Source organism: Emydura macquarii, unplaced genomic scaffold (assembly GCF_026122565.2).
Source record: "Emydura macquarii macquarii isolate MOO-44397 ecotype Brisbane River unplaced genomic scaffold, CSIRO-AGI_Emac_v2 contig_2365, whole genome shotgun sequence".
Classification (NCBI taxonomy): Eukaryota; Metazoa; Chordata; order Testudines; family Chelidae; genus Emydura; species Emydura macquarii.
The window spans coordinates 2205557-2232542 of NW_027132502.1; the positions used below are offsets into that span (position 1 = coordinate 2205557).

Genomic DNA, 26986 nt, shown 5'->3' on the forward strand with positions numbered 1-26986 from the left:
CTCTTCCTTTTTTTCTACTTTAAAGCAGATCTGAGCATTTCAGTCCAGGAATTTCGCCACAAAATAAAAAATGCAGCATAGAATGTATAATAATATCTTTGTGTTAAGGTTGCAGCCTTCGTGGAATTCATTTGTAATTTAATAAGTAGCTCTAAGCAATTGTATTAGCTGGAGCTAGGGCACTGTGACCCTGTGATGGTTATTCTTGTGAAGAAATTTCTGTTAATTGTTATAAACCTGAAATACCATCACACAGACACACATAGAATACCCCTCTCCCCCGTTATCTGGAAGTAGCCACCAGGAATACTGGATCCTCTTACTCCAAAATGATCAGGGAAAAAACAAATAAGTGCAATAGAAATCAGCTGATTTGTACACACTCAGAACAGGCCCTGAGTGGATTCACAGTGAAAATAAATATGCAATACATTGGCTTACATATATAACGGGCCCTTCTAATAATATTTTTGCTGTCTCCCGCACCCCACCCCTGCAGCTCTGTCAGTAACATGGACTGGAAAGTCTTTATGTTTTCATCGCTGGCTGAAAACTCCTCCAATAGCAAAAGCAGGCCTTTACAGCTGCCTCTGAGTGACCTGAAGCAAGCAGTCTAACGCTACTTTAAAAAGCAGTAATAATAATTTAAAAAATTGCCCACCATTATAGCTAGACATTTACATATACACACAGGCAGCTCTATACTGACACACAGTCTATTTTGCAAGAATCAGCAATACTGACAACAACTAGGAAGAATTAACCCACCATTTAAGAGTCCTGGAAAGGGTGGGAGGGTGGGAGAAGGACCAAAAGAAAACATAATCCTCGGAGTATCTTTCTTTCCAAGACCAAGGATATTCCGCACATTAAAAAAAAATAAAAGGCAAGGCTTCCCCCCTCCAAAAACAATCATTAAAAAATGAGATCTACATGGGGGGTGGGGGGGGACCCCAGCTTCTTTCATCGACAGTAAATCTCACCAGCCTGAGAGCCAAAAAGAGATGGGGAGGGAAGGAGAGAGATAAAAAAGACGGATATATTTTTAAAGATCCCAAGACAGCCTCGCCTCCCTACTGACTGCCTGAGGTTTGGGCTGCTTCCTCCTCCACTCCTCCTCCTCCTCCTCCTGCATTTTTATTAGGGTTTTTTTTTTTGTTTGTTTTGCTTTGCTTTTCTCTCCTCCTGCGTGATGGAAACCCCCCCCCCCCCTTCTCCCAGGTCTCTAGGTTGGCAAGCACTTTGCTGGAGAGGGGATCTGGTTCTGGGGGGGGGCACAGGGAGGGTGCATGTGGAAGGGGGGGGGCGGCCTGAGCCCCGCAGCACCCTGATGTCACCGCCTCGCCAGCCAGTTCTCAGAATTCCAAGGGCCGAACGCTGCAACACTGAAGCCGCGCCCTGACGTCACAGGCGGCCCACGTGACTCCGGAGCCGGGCGCCTACCACTGGCCTCCGGAGGGGTGGGGGGGGGAACGAAAGGTCCCAACCGGGGCGAGCCAAACCCTCCCCCCGCTCCGCTCCGGGTGGGAAAGGCGCCGGGGGAGGTGGCCAGCGGGGGGGGTCCCCCGGCGGGCGGGTCGGTGGAGGGGGGGGAAGGGGTCGGCGAGGAGGGGCGGGCAGCCGGCGGCCTCCCCTGGGCTGGGCGCAGTGGTAGAGTCGGCCGCTCAAATTCCGAGAATTGAGCGGTGTTGATTCTTAGAACGGGGGTTCTTAGAAGTGGTGATGCAAGGAGTTTCTAGGAAAGCCCGGAGACCAGGTGATTGCCATTGCACTGCATTGCACTGCCTTGCCTTGCATTGCCGCTGCTGCCGCCGCCGCTGCTGCTGCTGCTACCACCGCTGCTGCTGCTCCTGCCGCTGCTTTCCCGGCCCCAGCCCCGGCCCGTTGCTGTCCCCCCGGCCCGGCCGCCTCTCCTTACCCCCCTCCTTACCCGGCCTGGCGCGGCAGGTGCTCCCGGCGCAGGGCAGCCGGAGCGCCGCGGTGTTTTTATTGCGCGGGGGGGGGGGAGGCGGCGCGACTCCGGAGCGAGCCGGGCTGTGGGCCGCCAGGGGTGACAGGCGGGGCGCGCCGGGCAGGGCGGCTTCCCTCGGCCCGCGGGACTGGCTGGGGAATGGGGCTTCCTCGGGCGGCGGGGCTGGCCCCTGCCCCGCCTGGCTCCTGCCCCTCCAGCCCGGGCGCGGGAGCCGCTCCGCTGCGCGGCCGCGGGTTTTTTTCCTTTTTCTCTCTGCGCTCCGCTGCTCGCCTGGCTGGGCTCCGGCTCCGTCCCGTCCCCGCTCCCGTCCCCTGGCGCGCCTCCACCCCCGGCCGCTCCGCGGAGACGGAGCCACGGCCAGCAGAGATTGGCACCCTGCGCTCTGCCCGGCGGAGCCCCGCCGCCTGGCAACCCCCCCGCCCCGTCCCCCAGCTGCTTTAACACCGCTGGGGTGCATTTGGGGTGGTGTGTGTGTGTGTGTGTGTGTGTGTGTGTGGGGGGGGTGTGTGTGTGTGTGTGTGTGTGTGTGTGCATTTGGGGTCGTGTGTGTGTTTGTGTGTGGGGTTCTGTGTGTGTGTGTGTGTGCATTTGGGGGTTGTGTGTGCATTTGGGGGGGGATGTGTGGGGAAAGGCGATTTCTCCCCCCCCCACTGGAAACGTTTTCGCCCCCCCCCGTCTTGTTTGGGGTGGCGGAGATCCTTGCTTGGCAGACTCTGCAGCCGCGTGGGGGGGGAGGCTGTGATCTTGGGGTGCTGGGGAGGGTGCGGACAGGACAGGACAGGACCGTGCAGGGAAGGTGGGAGAGGCAGAGTGTTGTTGTTGTTATCGGTGCTGGTGGTTGCACTCCGTGTTGTGGCGTTTTGGGTTCTGCGTGATGATTTATTTTTTTTTTTAGGCTGGTCTCCCCCCGTGGCTGGATTTTTTTGGTTTGTTGTTGTTGGGTTGTTGTGTTGTTGTGTTTCTACCCGCCCTCCACGGTGCTGCAAAAATCTCCGCGGGGAGGAGGAGGGGGAACCGTGCGGCTGATCCTCCACTGCACACGCAGCGGGGCGCAGACCGGACAGGGGGCTTGCGAAGGGCAGGAGGAAGGGGGAGAAACATTGCAGGTTGTGTTTGTTTCCAGACTGTACTAGGGGACGTCTTGACCACATAACGTGTGTGTGTGTGTGTGTGTGTGAGAATGACTTTGCAGACGGGCTAGCGAATTCTGCAACCTGTGGCTGGCTGGCTAAGGGGTGCGGGATGCTGCGGGGCTCCGACAGCAACCGGTGCGAGGTGTCTGTGCCTTGCCCTGACCCGGCCCATGCTCTGCTTTAGGAAAGCTGGAGCGGGGGGGGGGGGGGATTCCTTAGGCACCGGCTGGTCTTTCCTGGGGTGATGAACGGCCCCTCCCGGGTTCGGTGTGGGGGTTTGGAGGCAGAAATAAAAGACCTGGGGGGCAAAGACTTAAAGCGAGCCAAGAACCGGGCTCCGGGGACTCGGGCTCCGGGGTTGGCCCCAGCCTGGCGGGGGGGGGGGAAGTCCATCACCCCGGCCTGGCCCCGCAGCTCCCGTGGGAAAGGGCGGCTCCGCGCAGAGGGCGAGCGGCCGGCAGGAAAGCGGGGTGCGCTGTGATGGGCGGCCGCGGAGTAGAGTCCGAGGAGTGGGCTGCGGAATGTAAACAGAAGCGGAGCCCGGTTCGGGGGCAGGGAATGCCCGGGTAGCAATGCCAGCGCCTTGCTCTCCGGAGACGGGCTGCCCGCTTCCTCTCCCGTCTCTTCTTCCTTCAGTTTAAAAACAAATCCGGAGCCAGGGCAATCCCTCCCCACCCCCCTTGCTTTGCTGGGCGCTCCGGCGTTGGCTCGGCCATCCGAAGTGCAGCTGGCCCCTTTCCACACGCGGTTCCTGGAGGTAGCCCCAGCAAAGAGCGGAGCAAAACCGGGTTTGCGTGGAAAAAGGATGGGGGGGGGAGGCAGGCGAAATCTCCGAGCTTTGCAAAACTGCAACACCCCCTCCCCCCCCCCCCAATGCAAGGTGCAAAGCATCCAACTTTAGGGGGGGGGGCGCCCTTTAGCAATCTGCCGTGCTGAAATCCCGGCTCGGCTCACGGCAGGGGCCGGGGCTGCTGATGCTTAAGACGATAAGGAGCCAGAGGTGATGAAAACGCGGCGTTATTTGTGTAAGGACACGCCGGAGGACAGGCAGCCCGCGGGGGGGGGGGGTCATTCCCCTCGCACCTCGCCTGGTCCATGTCTTTAAAGGGTTTTCGTTTTTAATAGCACCGGTGCCTTTTCCCTGGGAATGTGGCCAAGAACATTTCTTCTGCTCGAGGACTGGGGGGGGGGGGGGAATGGGAGGCGCTGTGCTCGGTGCAGTCTGTGTGGGGCGTTTGTATCGGAGAGTTCCACTGAGTGTGTTGTGTAAATGACAGATGTGACTTGATGTCAAAATACCTTCCCCTCCCCCAAAAGAGGGATGGGGGGGGGGATACTTTGTTGTGAAAACTTAGTTGGTTGAAGTAGTGTTGTGTGGAGGAGCAGCGACCTCTCTCGGGTTTCAAGGGAATCCACTTTTGGGGGGGGGGGGTTGGTTGTTTTTGTGTGTGTGTTTTTGGGGGTTTTTTTTTTTTGGTTGTCACAATATTTTGAAATATTACGAAATAACCTTGATGGACTAGAAGGAAGGGCAGGGAAATAAAACCAGAAACATGCCGCACTTCTTTCTGAAAATGTGTGGCTTCTCTTCCATTCTTCGAACCTGGCTTTTAAACCCAAGATTGAGGGCCCTGGGCTGTGGTTCTACACCAGGTAAATCTGGTCTAAAAAATCACTCAACGCCACTAAACTGGCGTGGGAGTGGAGGAGAACTACACTGCTAAGCAAGGACAGGCTCCTGCAGCCTCCAACAGGCACAGTTCTCGGACTCATTAGAGGTTTCAGCTGAGTCCTGACTCCAGGATTGGGTCCTTTGGCCTGTCCTCAGACTCCTCTTCATTCTTGTCCTGAGATTTTCAACTTGATTATTCACAATATTGTATAAAAGGCTTAAAGGATAAGTACTTGAAGAATAAAGACAGGTTTCCTTCCAGCAACCCTCAAGGGCTTGTTTTACAGCTAAGAAATCCCTTCAAACATATTTTAAGGCAAAACTACTTTTTCTCCCTGGGCCAAAAATGCCGGCTGCATTACAACTATTTTTTTTAAAAACCAGCTATACCATCATTTAAAAACTCCTCGATTTTTCTCTTTTTGTCAAGTAATCGATAACTCAGATATTCAAAGGCTGTGTAAGGATCTTCCAGAAGACTGGATTCTTGCATTGTTACAGGAAGAATAGACTTCATTTCTAGGGACGTGCTCAATTTTGAGGGGCAAAATAGATCAAAGATCCCTTGGGATATGTATCAATTCCACCTCCACCCCTATTTTGACTGTCGGAGTCAATAATCCGAGAAGAAATGGTATTTCACTGGTTATTTATTAGTCAAAAGAGAAGACTGAGAGGCGATTCTTAAAAATAACACCAAAAACAAGTCAAAAGCATGTCTGATGCCCCCCTCCCCCCCATAATTGCTAGAGTTCCCAGCTTGTCTAAATGCTGCAGAGTGAGGACATAACTTCTGAGTCTAAAAGAAGCCGAGCAGAAACATTTAAGTTGTGAAAGGCAAGGATGGAAAAGTTCATAAAAAAATAATAATGTTGCTCAGACGTGTTTTAAGAGAAACAGAATTACATCGACAAAATTATATGTTTTCCAGCTCAGCTGTGGTGTTATTTTCCAAGGGAGAAATTAGAGCTCTACAAGGAAGCTAAAAGCTGCCATCTAGTGGTTTTGTTTTGACATTCCTTTGCTGACTGGTTGTAGCTAATCTTTCAGGCTTGGGAAAACAGAAACACATTGACTGCTTTTTTTTTTTTTTTTTTTTTTTAAATGGCTAGCTAGCCAAAAGTCAACAATGAAGAACACAGAGAAACAGCTATTGCCACAGAACTTAATTGAACTAGCCTAACTGAAAACAACCAAGTACATATTAAAATGTGATTGATACCTATGGAGCTCTGCCTGGATGTTTTCATGAAATCACATGTGAAATATTCCCTACTCCTGCTGTTCATCTGCTGTTCCTGAATCTTTGTCTAACGTAGGTTGTCTTGTGTCACAAAATGATGCGTTCATTTTCAAAAGGTTCCAGTCACCCTACAGGGCAGCAATCCACTGGTTTATAAGAAAAGCTTAAGAAATATACTATATTGTCAATATGTCATCCAAACACCAATGTAAATGCAGGTGGGAAAACTTCAGAAGACCAACCCTATTTCAAACAACATTTTCTTAGTGTGTTTAAAAGGGCTTTAGGAGAGAGATACAAAAAGGTAACTTGGATATTTAAATCATTTTGTCTCACCTTGGACATTGGAAAATCAAAGTGAAGTCCCTTTCAGCTCCTAGTGCTGCAATGTTTGGGATGCAAATTCTGCCTGGGGCATGTTTCCAGTTTCAGTTGGAACTTTTTAAAAAGTCTTACATTTTGGAGAAGTTTGTTTAAAAACGACATGGGGGGGGGGGGCAAATTTGACTTGACTGAATCCTTACTTTTACCCTTTCAGTGTGACTTATAGTGAAGTATGGGGATCTGTAACCACGAATCTCTTCAATGAAGCACTTTTATATTTTTGCATTAGAGTTATTTTAAACAGTTCTTGTGTTTAGTAAAACTACTGCAAGACCTCTCAGTTCCAACTCCAAATCTTTTAGGTAAAATTGCTATAAATGTGGAAGTTTCGTGGGGTGACCGTGAGCATCCAAAAGCTAGTACAATTTTGAGAGGGCCACTTGAGGCTGCAAATTTAGGCAATGCTTTTTTCATTTTGTTTGCCCTACATACAAGATTTTCTCCATTTCCATTCCCAGCTGAAAACTGAAAGTTAGTGTTTGCATTTTGAATTTCGGACCCTTTCAAAACCTCCGTAAAAACGTATTTCTATGAAGGGATTGGCAGAAGGGGAGAAATAGTTGTTGATGGGCTTTCCCCAACCAGTTAGTTTCCCATTCCTGTTTGACAGGCTAGTCCTTTCACCTCCAATTACGTTTATTGCCAGTCAGACACGATGACGACATGGATTTTACTTACCACAGAAGGCGGCTGTGGACTAATGCACTGCAGAATTGTTTGTAGAGAAGAAATGTTTCTCCCTGAGTCACAGGACTGTACAATAACTTACATGGCATCTTCCCAAACATCACACTGGGCTATTTTAAAAAACCTAGCATCTGCTGCTGGCCACTAGGAGTAGCTCTGAGGGCTCAATGTATTTGCTGCATTTAGGCTGGAGTATATCCCAGTTTGTGTCTACTGCCCAAACGTGCCATTAGGACCATGTATTCTTTTAAGCTACTTTAAACAGTGCATGATGCTTGAAATAATGGGCCCCATTTTCCCTGGTGTCACTTCATTGACTTCAATTGAAACAACATTTCTGTTTTTCATTTTAAAAATTAATGGGGGGAATTTCTTATTTATTTCATTTTGGAAGCACTGGGGTGGGGGAGGAGGTCTGATTCATCACTTTCCAAGCACACTTATTAGCTTTCCATCTTCATTCATGCTAATCAAGATCTTGGCAATATAAATAGGGTTTTGATATGGAATCTCCCCCTCCCCCCTTTTACTTTCCTCTTCATTTAAAAATAAATGTGCAGATGAGAAACTGGGCCATTTCCAAGCATTCAAAGGTGCAACCCGTTTCTAATCTTCAGAGTAAGATCTCAGTGTTCTCTGCAACACCTGGCAGTGCCAGAGGAAATATGCAGTTTTCCTGGTTACAAATGCTGATGATAAACCCATCCCTGAAAACGTATTGCATTTCCTAGAAACATGTGTGTGCTGATGGGAAATGGGATCAGACTGAAAGATAGCACAGCAGGCTTAATATGCTGATAGCGGTCCAATCACCAGAGGGAACAGTGTGTGTGTGGGGGGGGGAACTTTACAGGGCTGGCTGTATCCAAAGCTGCTTTGATTTATGCTGACACAGTATTTAAATCTTTGACATTTTCTCTCTTGATTATTAATCAAACCAAGTTTTGGCCTGGCCCCCGGAGGCTGCTGCCTTAATACAATGGGGCTGTGATAGCTGAAGGACTCTCCCAGCCTCCCTGACCTCAGGGTAGTCTGTAATAAAGGAAAGAGCCACCTCCTCCCAGCTCTCATCTTTCCCTCGAAGAACTGGAGCCCAAGGCCTGGACTCCCTGGGCAGGCCCCAAGGGGGTGACAAAGCCTGGCTGCCTGCTGTGGGTGACTTGCACCCAGAAGATAAAACAAGAGCAGGGGCAGGGAGCCGTGCTGCTGTCTGTAATAATGCGAACAGTATGTACCTGGCTGTGTGTGTGGGGGGGCTCTTTCATACCTGGTGGCGGAGCGCCCTCTAGTGGGCAAAGGGGCGCAGCATCCCGCCATCAACCCAGGCTCGGATCAGCAGCACGTGTCGGCTTGGCTTGTTCTGCCCCCCTGTGCGCCCCCAACCTGGGGGCGGGGGGGGAAGCCGGATGCGGCCCTGGACAGGCTGTCTCGGCCTGAGGATGCAGCGCAGCTCCGGCTAGGCTTCCTGGAGGAGCGAAGTGCTGCACGCCCCTGTGTGGTGTTGTGTTTTATTTGCACACGTGTGTGTGTGTGTGTGTGTGTGTGTGTGTGTGTGTGTGAGAAGCGTGGCGGGCTGGAATCCACGAACACAAAGCCTGGAGCAGCAAACGTGGGGGGCTGGGAGGACGAGGCTAGGCGGGGGGAGAGGGGTGCTGGGGTGCGCCGGGGGGGGGGGGACTCACCTGCCCGGCCCCCTGCCTCCTCCGCGCCCCGGGGCTCCCGGCCGCCTCCCTAGACCAGGGCAGCTGGTGCAAGCAGCAGCCGCCGGCAGGGCAGGGCCGAGCTGTGCAGTGGCCGGGGGAGGGCGGCGTCTCCTCCCCGTCTAAACGCGGCCGGCCCGGCGCACGCCCTGCAGCCGCTCAGCCCGGCCGGGACGCAAGGTACCGCGGGGAAAAGAGACTCGGGGGGGTCGGGCTACGGGGCTCCCCGCAGTAGCTGGGACCCTGCCTTTCCCCTGCCCGCCTGCAGCAGGAACGGGGGGGGGGGGGGGACCTGGCTGGGAGGGTTTCTCTGGTCCCCCTCCCCTTCCCCCCACGTGGGTGGGGTGACCCCTGGACTGGAGCATGAGAAGTGGGGGGGCTGATAGATTTCATAGCCGAGTTCTCTCCCCCCCATGTCAGTGATCCGCCATCCACTCTTGACCCTCTCCTCTTTACTGGTGCTGAAACCTGCTGTCTTGCAACCACCTGGATGCAACCAAGTGGGGTTTCGCCCTTTGGCTCTGGCTTGATTAAGAGGGGGTAAGGGTGGATGTGTGTCCTTGGTGGGGCTGGGAGGGGGGAAGCTCCCTCTTTCTCAGCTGCAGCAGGTTGAAGGCAGAACCTGTTCCGAAGGACAATGAAATGGCCCGTTCTTGGAGAAGGCCACTTAACGGTCAGGAGCCCTGAACTGTCTGCTTCCTAGCTGGTTCCAGGCCAGGCGACGGTTTGGATGGGTGCCCCCGGGTGGAACAAAGATGGGCTGGAGAGCAAGACTGGATGGGTGCTGCAGATGTGCTGGCGGGCTACACCAAGACCAGATAGCGCAAAGGGCTGGTTGTCCGCCTGCTCCATCCCCGTAAAATAATTCTACTGTTGCAGGAGTTTCTTCCATCCCATTCCACGTAATGCAGTTGATGGTGAGCTGTGTAATTCTCAGAGCCACCTCCTAGCCTATAAATGGGCCCTCTTCTGAGCTCAGGGCCACCCCTGTAACTCCAGTACCTCGTTGGCATTCATGGCATTTACATGGAAATGACTGAGATCTGAATCTGACCCAGATGTACATAACTTACACATTCCACTGGTGTGGGAACTTTGAAGCCTGTCCAGTTTGCTAGCAAAATCCGTAAATCTCTTGGCTTTCGTTTGAACACTGAAAGTAGCTGGCAGAGAGGGCTGTACGAAAAGGTCAGAGTCTGCAGTACCTGGGAAATGAGTCACTTTCTATTTTTCGGGTTTCAAGCTAGGGAGGCTCAGAGGCGCTCTGAAGATTCACATCATTTTAGCATATGAAATGGATTTTTATGTCTCACATTTGTCTTATCATATTAAAAATCACACCAATTCTTCTTCCTCCTCCTGCCCCATAAATCTCTGGGCACACAGTTTTGTGGGCGTGGAAGGGTTTATGGGCTATATCTGAAAAGTCAAATAACGGCTATGACACCCTATTTTCCTCTCTTTTTAATTGTAAAAGCAAACTATGGGAGGAAAGTATTTGTTTTCATGCAGGTAAGAAGAAAAATAAAGTTCTCTTAGCATGGAATGAAAAGGAGAAATTTCTCTCCCCTCAGTCCCAAGTGTATTAACTCCCCCAAGCCAGCAGGTGGAGACAAAGAGCATCTTCCAGCAGTTAGAACAAGGGACTAGTTCTGGAGTCTGGTTCTAGCTCTGCCACTGACTTGCTGTGTGATCTTGATCAAGTTACTTAACCGCTCAGTGCCTCAGTTTCCCAATTTCTAGTGTTTAATATTTGCAAAGCGCTTTGAAATCTTGAGAGGAATGGTGGCTACTAAAGACAACAATTCTGGACCCTTTTCAGGTTTCCGGGGAGAATGGAAGTGGGGAGAGGAGAGAATCTTGCAGCCTTATGTGATGCAATGATCTGATAAGGAAGAACTGGGAATACTGGGGGTGGGGAGAAGCATCTCTGAAAGAAGTGGTGAGTGAATTCTTGCGTGACTCCTCCTGTATCCTTCCCAGCTACCCTTGAGTCTTTGACTCCTAGATATGAAAGGCTCCGTGGCATGCACCCTGGATTTGGGGTAGTGGGTGCGGACGAGTCTGTGATTAGAGTCTCAAAGCCTGTGGTTGCAACAAGAACATGCTGTAGTGGGGGAAACCAATTAACCGTACTGGAGAGTGGAAGGGCTCTTCACTTCTGCTATCATCCTGCTGATATTACATCACGACAACCAGCCTGCATCCTACCACTGCCAATTCACATCTCTGAACTAATCTGGTGTTTGTTTTTCTTGTGCTTTGTTCGTAGGTTTGAAAGACACTTTTGGACTGTGAGTTGAGGCATTGGGTATGTAAATTTAATTTCATGCCTTTTTTAAACGTGTTGAATGAAATGTTTCATTAGGCCCAGCTGGAATCTGTATTCAGGAGAGTGGCTGCTCTGCAAAAAAAAATTGCATGTTCATATCCCGCCGCCGGCAGCGGAGCAGGGGGGGTGGAATTAATCCTGTCATTGAGTAACATGGCATTTAAGATTCAAATTCCAGTGTGGCATTTCAGGCCAGGTTCAGATGGTTGCAGGTGCTAGATGGTAGCTTCTTGGGAAAGGCCTGGGTCAGACCCTCCAACTTTGATCAAAGGGAACTTGTGTTTTGGAAGGCTTCACACCAAGAAGTGAGGAGGGAAGAGGAACAGAGTTCTGGACTAACATGAGCCTTCCTTGGGCTGGAATTAAGAGTTGCTGGTGATCTAGATTCTAGGGAGTTAGGTATTGGGAGACCTGAATTCTCTGGTTCCTGATGCAGCCACTGATTCACAGCTCCAGGCAAATGATCTTCAGAAGTGGCCACTGATTTTTGGATGCCCAATTTGAGACCTGTTGGGCCGGATTTTCAGAAGTGCTGAGCATCTGTAACTTTTTATGGGATCTTTATGAATAGCCCTGATTGCCACTGGAGCCTGAAATTTGCCTGCCTCTGCGACTATCTGACATCAGTGGGCTGGACGCATGCATCAGAGCTGCAAGACCAAACCAGAAAGCGTGTAATCTAAGAACTGCTGCAAATTAGCGTGCAGGGTTTGCTTTGCTTTGTTTGGTGTTCCTGTGAGATCATCTGATCTGATCTTCTGAGCCCAGCTCCTACTGGTTTGGCCATAGTGGAGGTGTTTTGGGGTGGGATGGGGAGATGGTATAGCTGCCTACCTGTTCCCCAGGAAGGTCCTGTTGAGTTCACCCATCACCTAGGTGGATGGGATGCTTGCTGAATCCACTCCTGTTCTTGCCTCACTTTGGATCACTTAACGGAACCACCTAATGCTCATGGTCACTACAGATGCAAGCTGAAATGGGGTTGCATCCTAGATTATTGTGGTTTCTTCTCTAGCTGAGGGCCTGTTGTTATCTTTCAAGGTAGCTGCTGATGGAGTAGATCAATGGCAGCCTCTTAGCCCTACTTACGGCGCTTTCTGAGCCACTTCATGGTCCTATTATTTTTTTTTCTCCCGTTTTCAGGCAGCGTCAAGATGGCCTCTCCGGCAGACAGCTGCATCCAGTTCACCCGCCACGCAAGTGACGTCCTCCTCAATCTCAACCGCCTTAGAAGCCGGGATATCCTGACCGATGTCGTTATCATCGTGAACCGGGAACAGTTCAGAGCCCATAAAACTGTCCTCATGGCCTGCAGGTGAAGAGGGGCTAATAACCCAGCGGCTCTCCCTCTCCACACACAATCCCCTTTTCTTCCCTTGCGTACACACACGCCACGCCCTTCTAGAAATAGCACGTCTGACATCCCAGGGTCCGGCCCTGCCTTCAAAGCCCTGTGTTCACATCCACAAATAGCAGATGCTCTGCCGGGACTGGAGTGAGTCAATCACGCTCAGCTCTTCAGTCTAGCCAGTTTGCGTACTGATGTGCGACTGAATGAGTACGATTGTTGCAACACTGCATTGCATGGCCTCATCCAAACCAAAACGCTCACTGACCTTGGGGAAGATAGCAGCATTTGCATCTAGAGACTATCTGCACCCCTCCCTAGAGTCACAGTCACAGAGTCTGGCAGGGGTGGATAGGGGTCAAGGACCACATCTCAATGAATTTTAGAAGTACGGTAGCAGTGCTCCATTGGACTTATAGAACCACAGAGTTAGAAGGGCCCGCAAGGGCTTGTTGTGTCGAAACCATCCAAGGCAGATGGGGCTATCCAGCCTCCTTTTGAAAACCGCCATAGAAGGAGCTTCCGCGACCTCCCAGGGCCGTTTGTTCCATTGTCCGACTGTTCTTTACAATTAGGAAGCTTTTTCTGAGATTTAATCTAAATCTGCTATGCTGTAGTTGGGACCCATTGCCTCCTCTCCTGCCCTCTGTGGCAAGAGAGAACAACTTTTCTCCAGTTATTTATTTTTGTTTTAATGGCAGCCTCATGTCCTCTCTTTAATCTCTCTCTTTAATCTCTTTTCCAAAACTTGTCCTTGCTGCTTTCTCCATTGACTGGGATATCCATTGTCAATAAAATACATGCCACTTCTGTTGGCTCGCCGCTGGGCCTCATTTGATCAGGTGGCGCTAATGGGGAGGAAACGAGAGGCCATTGGCATGAAAAATGCATAAACGGCGCATCCACGATTTGTGTTTTGCATAAACATCTCGTTATAGCGCGAGCTCAGGGTGCGTTTGACACAAGCTGTGTTTCCCATGAGGCTTTGGAAATCAATAAGTCACAGAGGGAGGAAAAACAGATAATGGAGAAGGAAATTAAGAGATGTAGACAAGGGAGGAAAGATATTGAAGTGGAAATGGTGGTGGAGAGCTGGTGAGCAGCGGAGATACAGGGAGGCTGTTCTGGGTGGCAGGAGTTGCAAAGGAAAAGGTGTTTGTACTCTGGTGTAATTTTGTGGACCAGTGGAAAGATTTAACGCTAGATCAGAGGAGGAAGCAATTATGGGGTGAGTGAAAAGAGTTCCATGAGGCAAATCTACAGAGGGTCTTCAAATTAATTAAGATGAGAGTTCTCAACCTTTTCCATACCAAGACCTTGCTGGGGCCTCTTTCCCATCCGTCTTCCAGTGTGGCAATCGAGGAAGGGGGCGCGGCTGAGGGGGGTCATGATTCCCAGGTGGAGAACCTCTAATAAATTCTCTCTCCATAAATTTCCCTCTCTTCTTCCAAAATCTTGCAACATTCGGTTCACACTTCCCTCCTGTCCTTCCTCCCTTTGCAGTGGCCTCTTCTACGGCATATTCACCGACCAGCTAAAGTGCAATCTGAACGTCATCACCCTGGACCCCGAAATCAACCCCGAGGGATTCTGCATCCTGCTGGACTTCATGTACACCTCCCGCCTCAACCTGAGGGAAAGCAACATCATGGCCGTCATGGCCACGGCTCTCTACCTGCAGATGGAGCACGTCGTTGATACTTGCCGAAGGTTTGTCAAGCCTAGGTGAGACACCCGTTGGCTGAGTTGTAGAGCCTGGTTTTTTGGGGGACGGAGGGTGGAATTGACAATGCCACTGATGGCTCGTTTCAAAGGCTAGGAATAAATGGTTATTCCCTTCTTTTTGTCTCCTTCGTTCATGCAGCGAAGCCGAGATGGTGTCTGCGGTGAAGACCCCCAGGGAAGAGTTCTTGACAGGCCGGATGCTGAGCCATCCGGAGGTGATGGCTTACAGGAGCCGGGAAGTCTCCGAGAACAACGTGCCTCTCCGAAACACGTCCGTCTGCGACGGGAGGGCCTTTGCCTCCGGTTTGTACAGTGGCCTGTCTGGATCGCCCATTTCTTACGCTGGGTACAACCCCATTCCAGTCAACGGCTTCCTCTTTGATGACGAGCTGCGAGAGGTGAGGATGCCCCTGTCGGATGTCTCGAGGGCCCACCTTTTCCCGAAGGACAGAATGCTGCCGTGTGACAGCTCCAGGACAATCCCTACAGAGTACAGCCGAGCTGTCACCGACATCTCAGCCAACACGTGCCACGCCACCGTCTATTCTCCAAAAGAGGCTGCCACTGAAGAAGCGAGAAGTGACATGCCCTACAGCATCACCGCTGGCCCGAAGCCCGTCGCACCTTCGGTCCGAAACAACACGTACTTCGCCTGTGACAAAGCGGCCAAAGAAGAGCGGACCTCTTCAGAAGACGAGATCAGCCAACACTTTGAACCAACCAACACCCCGATGAACCGAAAGGGTCTCGTCAGCCCCCAGAGCCCCCAGAAGTCAGACTGCCAACCCAACTCGCCGACGGAGTCCAGCAGCAGCAAGAACGCCCGCATCGGACAAACCTCCGGCTCTCTGGGCACCAAGAGCCCTACGGACCCCAAAGCCTGCAACTGGAAGAAGTACAAGTTCATCGTTCTCAACAACCTCAACCAGAGCGCCAAGCAAGACGGCGCTGAGCAGAACGAAATGGGAACCCTCTCCCCTCGTGCCTACCTGTCTGCGGCGGCTTGCCAGCAGCCTATGGAACCTGAGAACCTCGAGGTCCAGTCCCCAACCAAGATGAGCGTGACTGGAGAAGACTCGACAATCCCACAAGCAAGCAGGCTGAACAACATAATGAACAGGTAAGGGAAACTCCTTGCAGTCTCGTGGGTTTTTATGAGTGCTTTGGGTAGCTACGAAGCTTTGGTTAACCGGCCTTTCCAGTCAGTTCCTCAGCAGGTGTAAATCCGTGAATTCGGTGGAGCCACACCAGTCGATAGCAACTGGGGATCTAACCGGTACCGTACGTTTCCCAAATGAGTAGCCACAACCCGGGGGGGTTACGTGAGGAGCTAAGAGTCCAGACTGCTGGCTCCCTTTGTGTCTGTGGACTGTTCACCTTGCATTCCTCCTCCCTGCCTAACGGGGGGCGTTTATAAGTGTGTTGAGATCCTTGGGGGAGAGGCCCGATAAACGAGTGAAGTGCGATTGCTGAATGCCCTATGGAGGGAATGTCCAATGGGGCCCTGATCCCCATGGGGGCTTCTTTAAGTGCCTGCTGTATATTCTTAACGCCTGGGCTGAAGGAGGCAGCGTGTAACTAAAACCTTCTGACAGGCGTTGTGCTTCTTCCACAGATCCCTGGACGGGTCCCCACGGAGCAGTGAGGGGCAGTCTCCTCTGTACATGCATTCATCAAAATGCAGCTCCTGCGGCTCCCAGTCCCCTCAGCATTCTGAGATGTGCCTTCTCCCGCCTGGCTCCACCTTCGGAGAGGAAATGGGCGAAACTCACTCCGAATACTCCGACTCCAGTTGCGGTGAGTCCAGAATCCATCCCCCCTCTCTTGCCCTTCCAGACGGTAGAGGATGGCGCCGTGGAATCCATGGGACGATGCTCCCGCCACGCGAGAGAGGGGCCTGACCTCAGCACCCCCCAGAGCTCTGGCCGTGTTTGAGTCTGCATCTGGACTTGCAGTCTGGTGTCGCTCTCTGCAATGGGCTGAATCCAGATCTTGAATCTGATGCGTAGGCAGCTCGGGTGACTCTAGTTACTCTCCACTAGCTCAGCCGTTTAGGACAGGAAGTGAAGAATGCCACAGCCAATTAAAAATTGCAAGGGGAGTGAGGCAGGCAGAAAGAAATGATCCACCCTTAGACCGGGCAGTGTTATCTGCCTCGCTCATCGGTCCTGGTGACTGTCTCTAGTCTAGGGGAACAATTACATATGCATGGAGCGACATGGATAAAGAAGCTTACAAAACTTTTCAAGCCCAGGTGCAAAAATCTGTTTGCCCCCATCTTCCGCTCGATGGGGGGAAATGGAAGATTTTTATTTCCTGCTCAAAACCCAAGTTCCCCCAACGGGTAGAACTGTGAATTCCTATACAGTGAAACCACCATCATTAGGCAGCCTTCCCAACTTTTGCTTCCTATTTATTGAGATGTTACCTCTCTTTTTGTTTGGTTGCTAGCCCCATAATGGGTGACTTTGCAGCGTATGTATGAAGGAGAGAGTTAATGGATGCTGTGGAAATGCTGCTGATTTAATCTCCCGGGCTGCTTTCCCCCAACTCCATTGAAGTCCTTGTGAAACAGACTGGAGCTTAGACATGTTGGCTTCACATTCCTGCCAGCTCCTTTCGAAAGCCACGGTCCATGCAGGAGGTGACCTGTGTGCTCCTGTGCTTGCTGATCTCATTTATTCTCCCTGCCTCTCTGTCCCCGACAGAAAACGGAGCCTTCTTCTGCAATGAGTGTGACTGCAGGTTCTCTGAAGAGGCTTCTCTCAAGAGACACTCCCTGCAGGTGCACAGCGATAAGCCCTACAAGTGTGACCGTTGCCAGGCTTCCTTCCGCTACAAGGGGAACCTCGCCAGCCACAAAACCGTTCATACAGGTACAGCCCAGCGCTCCCGCTGCCGGCCCGTGGCAACGCGTCAAAGCAGGTCCTGAAAGGCGCCAGAGTGTCCGAGCAGCAGATCCAGGGCACAGCCGAAGTTCTGCCTTGCATGCAGACGTCTAATGCGTCCTACACGTGGGGCATGCTGGTGGTCATGACTGGTACTCAGGGAAGAACAAAGCTCCCCGAGCACCTGATAAGGGATGGTCCTGGATCTTCAGCTGTGTCCTGGGAGCCCGAACGCCTGGGTTCTGCTACTCTCTGTGTCACCTTTGGAAATGGCTTAACGCCTGTGCGCTTCAGCGATAAATGGGGAAACACTTGTTTTCCTCTCTGGGGGGCTGAGGAGCTTAACATCTCTGTGAAGCACTTTGAGATCCTTGCAAATGGCCCTTTTGGATTTCTTATAAAGAGTCTGAGAGAGGTTATGTTAAAAAAAAAAAACCAACAACATATAGTCTAGTGGTTTTTTCCATTAGACAGTCAGGTGCCATCTAGCCTGGCAAAATCACTGGTTACTGGCAAATTCCTGAACTGATGCAACGGCATGCACCAGCCCAGTGAAAGATGAGAAGAGACGGGATCAAGGGTTCTGTCACTGCTCAGAATCCTGGGGGTGGGGTTGGGGGCTTGTCTTTGTTAATGCTCAGAAATCAATGTCCAACTAACACTTTGGAGAAAGGAAGTTTGTGTTAAAGACCCAGCCTTCCTCCCCCTTCAGCTGGGCTGAATTGCACATTCTTAAGCCTGTAAATAGTCCCTTTATGACCATCGGGACTAACCGGCATCTAAAGTTAACATGTGCAGGATGAGAGCCTTAAGGGGCAAGCGCTGACAATATACATACACTGATAGTCCCAACACACCCTCCGGCAAAGTCAGGGAAAAGCAGGTTTGATGTTCTGGATAGTCTCCATTTCAAACCAAAGGCAGGAGGGGGAGAAAAACAATAAACCCTGCTATCAACCTGTCAGCCCATCTGCATCCATCCCAAGGATGCAATGAAGGGCAAAAATCCAGTGAAGATTACTTTCCAGTAGGTGGCGGGTGGGAATAATTGAGGTTTAATAGTCTGGTGCGCTCTTACTCCTGGTTCCTGACTCCACGGTTATGAACCATCCTGAGTCGCTCAGTCCTGCTCACGTTCCTAAAGAAACAATTGGCTCAAATGTATTTAAAACCGTTCTGAGACCGATGAAGCCAGGCAGATCTCATCTGCTTGCCGTATCTCTGCCTTGCTCACCCGGCTGCAATATAAAGTTGGATGATATTGCTTGTTGCTGGACTAGGAGGGGCTGAATTGTTAATCCTGTCGGGCAAAACAGGTGGGCTTGCCTTGTAGCCCTGCTTTCTAGTGCTATGCTTTGCCATCTGAGCAGACGGTAGTGGTGTGAATAGCTTTCTGGGAGGAGGAGGAGGAGGGGGTCACATCTGGCTAGGGTACCCTTCCAAAAAAATACCACTGTGCCACACAGACAAGTGGGCAGATTTTCTGCTGCACCCAAATTTTGTAAGTGGTAGGCTCCCTGATTCTTAACCTGGCTCCGGGTGCAGGTTGGAACAGCCTAGGGGCTGCTTTAACATACACTGGTCCCCCAAGGGACCGCCTGCCAGCTGAGGATGCTGAACCAGGCATCTGGCCATGCCTATTCCCTGGCCTGTGGTGCCTGTGGGGAGGCTGGCATAGGACTGGACTATGATGACTCTGCCCCACTGGGGACTCCCAGCCCCCCTCACATACACACCGGGGAATTCCCAGCGAGGGGGAGCAAAGGGATTGGAACGCAGAAGGGAGTCTGCCCCAGGCTCTGCAGGTACCGCGCTTGCAGGCCGTTTCTAGGAGGCCCACGTGTTCCCCGTTCTCCTGTGGACTGCATAGAGATTTAGTGACTGTAGCGGCAGCTTTGGGGAGCTCTGGACACTGTGGGCTAAGCTGGCGTCTCTCTGTTTCCTGGTGGGATGACAGGTGAGAAGCCGTACCGTTGCACTATCTGCGGAGCGCAGTTCAACCGGCCGGCCAACCTGAAGACCCACACACGCATCCACTCCGGAGAGAAGCCCTACAAGTGTGAGACCTGCGGGGCCAGATTCGTCCAGGTGAGGACCCCGCTTCGTGCTCTACAACTCCCAGGGGAAAGTGGGAGGCAGCTTCTGGCCCGGAGCACGGGCTCTGCGGCACGTCTGTGACATGGGGAATGCCTTGAAGGGACGCAGTTCCCTGCTTAGGGCCTGTTGATAATTCGATGCTGTTGCGAAGCAAATACAGGCCCCTTGAATTCTGTCCTTGGCAGATCAATGATGCTAGTCCATAGACACAAATGTGTTACAGAGAAAAGCCACTTACATTTCTCCAGGTGCTGTCAGCAATTCAGGCTCTCAGAGGGTTTTGCTCAAACATTCATTAGCTGATGCCCCTGGAGTCTGACCTAGGACTCCGTACTCAAGCAAGACTGACCTTTTGGAGGGTCACTTGAGTAATGAGCACAGGTCTTGGCTCGTGGTTACAGCCTCTGGCCACAAAGAGGGTAGCTTCTCAAACTCCTTTGGGTGAAGCTGATTTATTAGAAGAATCCATGTGGGTTTCGAGTCTGCCTTTAATACCAGCCCTGCTGTACTGGGACCGACTGATGGTCAGATCCAGTGTCTCCTCCCCTGGCCAATGAGATGTGCTTCAGGGGAAAGCATTCGCTCCCCTGTGACTCTCTCTGTGCCGTGCTGTGTCATGAGTTGGAATGGATTGGAGGACCGTTTCTTCCTGACCCTGGCTGTCAACGAGCTAATGCCTTGAAGCCTGAGGATTGATAGGAGAGGCTTGGGGAGCTTGGTCTGAAAGCAAGGTGCATATGGCAAGTGTGCCCATGGGGGGGACCCTTTTCTGACATGCTCTCTTCTGCGGCAGGTTGCCCATCTCCGAGCTCATGTGCTCATCCACACTGGTGAAAAACCCTACCCCTGTGAAATCTGTGGCACGCGCTTCCGGCACCTGCAGACCCTCAAAAGTCACCTTCGAATCCACACGGGAGAGAAACCGTACCATGTAAGTGACCTGGCATTATCGGTGCGAGGGACCAAGAGCCAGAGCTTCCTAGGAGCCGTAAGGGCCACGTACCATAGCGGGGAGAGACTGTTCCGCATTGACAGCTGCTATCGCCCCAGTCTGGCTCCGTCCTGACTACTGGTTCAGTCTGAGCACTAGTCCATTCTTACAGGGCCTCAGGTCTCCATTCCCCCTCCCCAGCCGCCCTCCGGCACCAGAGACCTGCTGCTGAGACAGCATTTTGACGGGATGCGCTGTGTTTGGAACCCCTCTTGAGCTCTGACAAGCACACGAGGCGCCGAATGCACCTGGCCTCTCTTCTTCCCCTCCCCCCAACTGGAGAAGGTCACGTTACTTTCCAATGGCCTTGGCTTACGTCACAGTCGAGGTTTCAAAGGACATTGCTCCTCGGCTGTATGTAGGATCGCAGAGGCTCAAGACGAGAAGTTTGTCGAGGCCTCCTCTCCAAGCTGAGCTCCTCCCTGCCGTAATTCTGTTGAGTGAGGGGTAGTCGCTGGCTAGGGGAAGTTGCTGTGTAGTGGGTGGCATTACCCCAGGGTTAAACTTGGCCCAGGAGGCCGATGGGGGCTGAACCTCAAATCCAAATGAAAGAATTGACCCCAGGCCACGTAGCACTCCCTTTCCATGCATCGTCTTGGGGAGGCCCATCCAACCCATAGCGAGATTATCACAATATTATTACACAGTATCAGCAGGTGGGAATCGTTCGGACTGAAGGGGACAGAAAAGCCCCTTTGACTCTCTTACAGGAGGCAGAACTGTGGTTCGGAGGGTAAAGCAGGCGAGCCAGGATTCCTGGGTTCTGCTTCTAGTTTAACCAATGACTTGCTGCGTGGCCTCAGGCAGGTCACTTAAACTCTCTGCCACCATTTCCCCCTCCTACAGAAAGGGGGTGTCCAAGGTGCTTTGAGTCCTGTGCAATTACGAATCCCCAGACAGCGGGTGCTACAGACCTGTCAAGTGCCTCATATTAATCATACTCCCTGTGGTTCAAGTGACGGCTTGGGAGATGGAGTCAGCTTTTTCGCAGTTTCTCTGCAACGATGCTATTTTTAAATGAAGCGTGGGCTTGTGGTTTGGGCGCTGGTTAGGTTCAGAGCCTGGCTCTGCCACAGATTCCTTGTGTGGCTTTGGGCAAGTCACTTAGCCGCTCTGCCCCTCAGTTTCTCAACTGTAAAATAGGGGTAACACTCCCATGACAGGAGGGGGTGGGTGTGAGGTTCTGTGGCCTGCGTTGTGCAGGAGGGCGGACTAGATGATCTGATTGTCCCTTCTCTGACCTTAGTTTGAGACATCGCAAGGCCACATCAATGAATGATTGTGAGGTGACTCCGAGAGCACGGGGACCGGGATGCAGGGGCAGGGGGGAATATATGCGACTAGCTTACAAATGGCTCTTGACTTTGGAGCTAACACCTCCACCATCCTTTTCATTTTAGTGTGAGAAGTGTAACCTGCATTTCCGCCACAAAAGCCAGCTGCGGCTCCATCTCCGACAGAAACACGGCGCCATTACCAACACCAAGGTGCAGTACCGCGTCTCGACAGCAGAGCTGCCCCCAGAACTGCCCAAGGCGTGTTGAAGGCCAGGCGGATTTCTCTGGACGGGGAATGCCGGGGGGTTTGGAAGGGGAAGATATCCAAAGGATACTTGTAACACTTTAAATCTTTCATCACACGACGGAGTGCCTCTAAGCCCATAGTGCAGATAGGTGGGAAAAAAATATTAAAAAATACACGGGTTTTATTTTTATTTTTCCCAGTTATGTGAAATTAAAAAAACGTATTCAGATTTAAATGTGTATTAAAAAAAAAAATGTCTGAGTAGTGGAGTGTTGATAAACTCTGGAGTTTAACCTTCACAGTCTGAAGATGAGGAATGTAATGTTGATTTTACGGGAACAGTTGTGTTGGTTTTATTTTTTGTTGCTTTTTTATGCAAAACGTGTGTTCTTTTAAAGAGAAGAAAAGAATTGTGTGTGCTGTTGAAGAGAGGGCTTTAACTTTTTTAACCAAAGGTGAAGGAATTTATGGCAGAGTTGTAAATATATATATATATATATATATATATATAAATATAAATATATATAAAATAAATATATATAGACCTTAATAAAAGATATATTAAAAATATATAAAATGCATTAAAGGCTTGATTTTAGCATCTGCAGGCAGATGCTGATTTGAGAATCTTTAGTGTGATAGAGCACTTAACAAGATATTTTAAAGTATTGCATCTGTATAAGTAAGAAAATATTTTGTCTAAATGCATCAGTGTATTTGTATTTTTTTGCAAGTGAAGGTTTACAATTTACAAAAAAAAAAAGTGTATTAAACCAACAAAGCTGCAGAAGGAATTTAAAATAATAATAAAGTGTAATTTTTTGTTTGTTTTCAGTCTGTATATATGTAAAATGTGGTTCGCACGGTGCCTTTCTTTTCAATGGACGTTTTCAATGTATGAACTATATTGAGCCCAATTTCATTTTTAAGGTACAGCCGGATGTTGCTAAAGGAATCCTCTGGCGGAACTGTTCGTTAGGGAATGGGTTTTTTTTTTTGTTTTTGGGGGGGGTTTTTTGTTTGTTTTTTGGTCTTATTTTACATGCTTGTGTTATGAACAATCTCGGGAGACAGGGTTTGGGCTGCGTCTAAACTGCATTAATGCGTTCTGTAAAATATAGCTGTACAAATACAAGAATAAAACGATGAAAAGTAAAGTACGATGGAATGAGGGGTAATTTTTGTTCTGTCTTTCCTAAACGTCTTGATTGGAAATTCTCACTTGGAAGGGTCTGATCCGAAACACACCAAAGTCAACGGGAAAGACACCCAAGCCAGCAACGCGGGCACACAAGTAGTTCCGTTGACTTCAAGGCCCTATGTTACTTGCGTTCAACATGATCTCAAGTGCTTTTCTAGATCACAACCAACATGTAGCCGGCCGTTCCCATTGATGCCAGAGGGTCTTTTGTGGATGCTCAACACCATTGAAAATCAGCCATGAGGTCAAGATTTTTCCAGATTTGGAGACCCGATGCTCAGCACTGAATGGCTAGATTGCTGTCATATGAGCCACAGAGGCTGTAATGTCTAGCTCAGGGTATCAGACACATAAGATGTGGTGTAGGCCATATAGATTCTCTTGTGAATCTTCACCCTTCCCACCTGCAACCAGAGGGCCCCACCATGTTTCATTCACGACTACCTAACACCCTGGTGTATTTCTTCACACAATGCGTAGTCAACTTGTGGAACTCCTTGCCAGAGGATGTCGTGAAGGCCAAGACTGTAACGGGATTCAAAAAATGGCTATTAGCTAGAATCATAGATTAGGGTTGGAAGGGACCATAAGAGGTCATCAAGTCCCAACCCCCTGCTCAAAGCAGGACCAACCCCAACTAAACCATCCTAGCCAGGGCTTTGTCAAACTGAGCCTTAAAAACTGCTAAGGATGGAGATTCCACCACCTCCCTAGGTAACCCATTCCGGTGCTTCACCACCTTCCTAGAGAAAAATAATATCCAACCTAGGCCTCCCACACTGCAACTTGAGACCATTGCCACCACTGAGACCAGCCCAGCTCCATCCTCCCTGGAACCCCCTTTCAGGTAGTTAAAGGCTGCTATCAAATCCCCCCTCATTCTTCTCTTTTGCAGACTAAACAAGCCTAGTTCCCTCAGCCTCTCCCCATAAGTCTTGTGCTCCAGCCCCCTCATCATTTTTGTTGCCCTCCGCTGGACTCTCTCCAACTTCGCCACATCCTTTTTGTAGTGGGGGGGGGCCCAAAACTGGACACAATACTCCAAATTTGGCCTCATCAGTGCCAAACAGAGGGGAACAATCACTTCCCTCTATCTGCTGGCAATGTTCTTACTAATGCAGTCCAATGCCGTTAGCCTTCTTGACAACCAGGGCACACTGCTGACTCATCTCCAGCTTCTTGTCTACTGTAACCCCCAGGTCCTTTTCTGCAGAACTGCTGCCTAGCCAGACTGTAGCAGTGCGTGGGATTCTTCCATCCTAAGTGCAGGATCGCTCTTTACCAGAGGCCGATGGGATGGCTCACTCGATGACTACTTGATTCATTCCTTTGAAGCATTGGCCATGATCAGAAGACCATATACTGGGCTAGAGGGACCCTGGGTTTGACCCAGTATGGCCGTTCTTATGCTCAGTGGCAACACCAGCAATCACTTGGCTGGCGAAGTCTGACGGGATCTATGTTAGAAGCTGCAAAGGGGAAGCTAATACTCATGTGACTGCCAACACATTGTTCATGGCCCACCGTTTTAGAACTGCTTCTCAGCTTTGTTGTTCGTCACCAACCCAAGCAGGCTGTTTAGCTTAACAAAAAGAAGGCAAGGGTTAACTTGGTTACAGTCTGTGAATAACTGCGGGGGGGGAGGGAATATTTAATCCTGTGCTCTTCAAACTAGCCGAGAACAGTCTAACACAATCCGATGGCTGAAAGTTGAAGCTAGGCAAATTCAGAGTGACAACAAGGCGTACATTTTTAACCGTGCGTAATTAACCCTTGGAAAAATGTACCAAGCGTCATGGTGGATTCTCCATCCCTGTCCATTTTTAAATGAAGCTGGGACGTTTATCTAAAAGATCCGCTCTAGGAATATTTTGGGGACATTCTGCAGCCTGTGTTATGCAAGAAAGATCAGGCTAGAGAATCCGAATGGTCCCTTCTGGCCTTAGAATCAAGGAGACGCGTTGTGGCTGAGAAATTAAACCAAATAGTGGTTGGTCCCGTGTGAATCCTTGATTGCTGTTTTGCTCTGGGGGTACAACCAACACTAGCTAATAAAAGCCATATTCAGTTTCAGTTCCACTGGAAACAAGGGTCTCGGGGGAGGTAAAAGTCCAGGGTTCACGTAGGGAAGAACTAATTGCAGCATTTCATAAATAATAGCAAGCGGCCTAGAGTACTAGACCGAAGTAGCGCACTGTGCTATTTTCCTGGGAGCTTTGCTCCTATTGGCCAGATCCCACCCTCGCTGCTCCGCTTCACAACTCTCCAGTCCGGCTAATGAAGCCTGGAGCTTATTGTGAATTAAGCAGGATAGCCCGCCATGCAGCGCAAGCATTATAAATGCTGGTAAAAGGCCACTGGGCTTCTGCTGTCTGATCACCGTTGTGCTGGGTGGGGTGCCCCCAGCCCTGCCGGTGTCTGCGCTGAAAAACCTCTGCTGCAGTGTGCAATGGTGAAACTGAGCTGTGTGTGCAGCCTCTCCAGGAAACGAAGGAGCCATAGCATGTGGGGGTTTAGGTTATTGCACTGTCTGGGCTTCTGGCCAAAGGCGGGAAAGTCCAACCTGTCTGCACCCTAGTGCAACATGAGGGAAGGAATTCTCTTCCTCTGTTGATAAAACACTGGGCAGGGCTCCTGTTTGTTTATTTATTTAAGGCCTGAATACTTAAAGAAAAGCTATGGAGCACCCATAAATTCCACCCATGCCAACGGGAGCTGCAGGGGCGCTGCATGTCTGAAAAGCAGGCTACGTTTCCTTAGATGCCTAATGGCCGGCACCCCACTGTGAGACGTTTGACGTTATTTCTGCAAAGGCCCATGCAGTCTGATCACCACACCGCGGCTGTGCGCGCAGCTGGAAACCGACCAGCCAAAGGGCGACGTGACAGACAATGAATGGGCTACATGGAAATACACTAAGACCTGCTGTCTTTCACCCGAAGGGGCTTCGCAAATAGAAACAGGCAGGACTCTGTGGGGTGGAGCCTGGCCGCTGATTAACAAGGGCTGAGAGGAAGCCGGGAGTAATGCTCTAAAGGCAGGGGTAAGACATTTAAATTGGAGACAGCACTTCAGGAGAACCAACAATGAGAGATTCAAAGGGAGGTGAACGAACAGGGGCAGGACACAGGGTGTCAGATGGAGGCACTATGCAAGCCGGCGCCTGGACAAGCCTTTTAGCTACAGGGACAGATTTTCCACTTGCACTGGAGGAAGGCGTGAGAAGCCACAGAGCAGCCCTGGAGGGGAGGACTGCCAAGCTCACGTCTACCAACCCGTGCTACTCACTGAGAACAAGCTCCTTGAACAGACGCAAAAAATCATGTAAGGAATGATTAAACATCGGAATTACCTTTGCAACCTTCCAAATATATGGAAATTGACCTAAAGCTATTGACGGCTTTGTTCATTCCAATGTCTTGTATTTTATTTATTTGTAGCAAATAAAAAATAGCTTCTTCGGGCTTTATGGTGCAGAATTTGTCTCTGAGTCTTGCACATCTCTGATAGCAGCTGTGATTTCTAACTATTATTATTAATAATATCTTGCTTTGACATCGCTCGTTTCACCAGTATAGCTGAAAGAACTTTATAAAGATCAGTGTCATTAGCCCCATTTTACAGGTGGGGAAACTGAGTCACACAGCAGTGACGTGACGTGCTCAACGTAATCTAACAGGCCAGTGGCTAAATCACAAATTGTATCCAAGTCTCCTGTATGTTAGTCCTGAGCTCTATCCAATAGGCAACACTGCTGTAGTATGTGGAAGCTGTTGATTAAAAGGTCTAATCTCTGTTGACTGGAAGTTAGCCTGAGATAAAATAGATCATGGAGCATAATTCTGGATACCATATAAGATCCTAGCTCAGGGATAGTCAATAGGCTGTCTTAAGCGTGCACCGGGGCAGCTGGCAGGGGCTGACGTGATGCATGCAATGTGAAAATGTTTCTCTGGCCTTGACCAAGAAATCTGGACCTTGACAAAAAATAATGGCCTCCCCTGCCCTAGACAGACAGCTTACACAGAATAACAACAATGCTGCAGACGGGATAATCCAATTTTTGGTTTAATAATTTTCACCATTAAT

At 50.4% G+C, this 26986-nt stretch overlaps 1 protein-coding gene across 3 annotated transcripts; it reads left to right on the forward strand.

Annotated features, from left to right (window-relative positions):
* The first annotated feature begins 1660 nt into the window (after positions 1 to 1660).
* Positions 1661 to 22238, forward strand: BCL6 (BCL6 transcription repressor). Of its 3 annotated transcripts, none has more exons than XM_067561074.1 (10): positions 1661 to 1756; positions 11064 to 11102; positions 12267 to 12438; positions 13975 to 14196; positions 14336 to 15316; positions 15812 to 15993; positions 16905 to 17072; positions 19042 to 19172; positions 19975 to 20112; positions 21573 to 22238. In XM_067561074.1, exons 3-10 carry the CDS (start codon positions 12278 to 12280, stop codon positions 21714 to 21716), a joined length of 2127 nt encoding a protein of 708 aa, XP_067417175.1. In that variant the 5' UTR covers positions 1661 to 1756; positions 11064 to 11102; positions 12267 to 12277; the 3' UTR covers positions 21717 to 22238. The 3 variants fall into 3 exon arrangements, with proteins under 3 accessions (XP_067417175.1, XP_067417178.1, XP_067417177.1); XM_067561077.1 differs by lacking the exon at positions 1661 to 1756 and adding an exon at positions 4111 to 4130; XM_067561076.1 differs by lacking the exon at positions 1661 to 1756 and adding an exon at positions 9402 to 10733.
* Positions 22239 to 26986: the final 4748 nt, after the last annotated feature.

Excerpts from the sequence above, each read along its gene's own strand:
- BCL6 (XM_067561074.1), top strand. The coding sequence starts at position 12,278 with ATGGCCTCTCCGGCAGACAGCTGCATCCAGTTCACCCGCCACGCAAGT. Across the intron at positions 19,173-19,974 it reads GCGGGGCCAGATTCGTCCAG|GTTGCCCATCTCCGAGCTCA; the intron begins GTGAGGACCCCG and ends CTTCTGCGGCAG. Across the intron at positions 20,113-21,572 it reads CGGGAGAGAAACCGTACCAT|TGTGAGAAGTGTAACCTGCA; the intron begins GTAAGTGACCTG and ends TTTTCATTTTAG.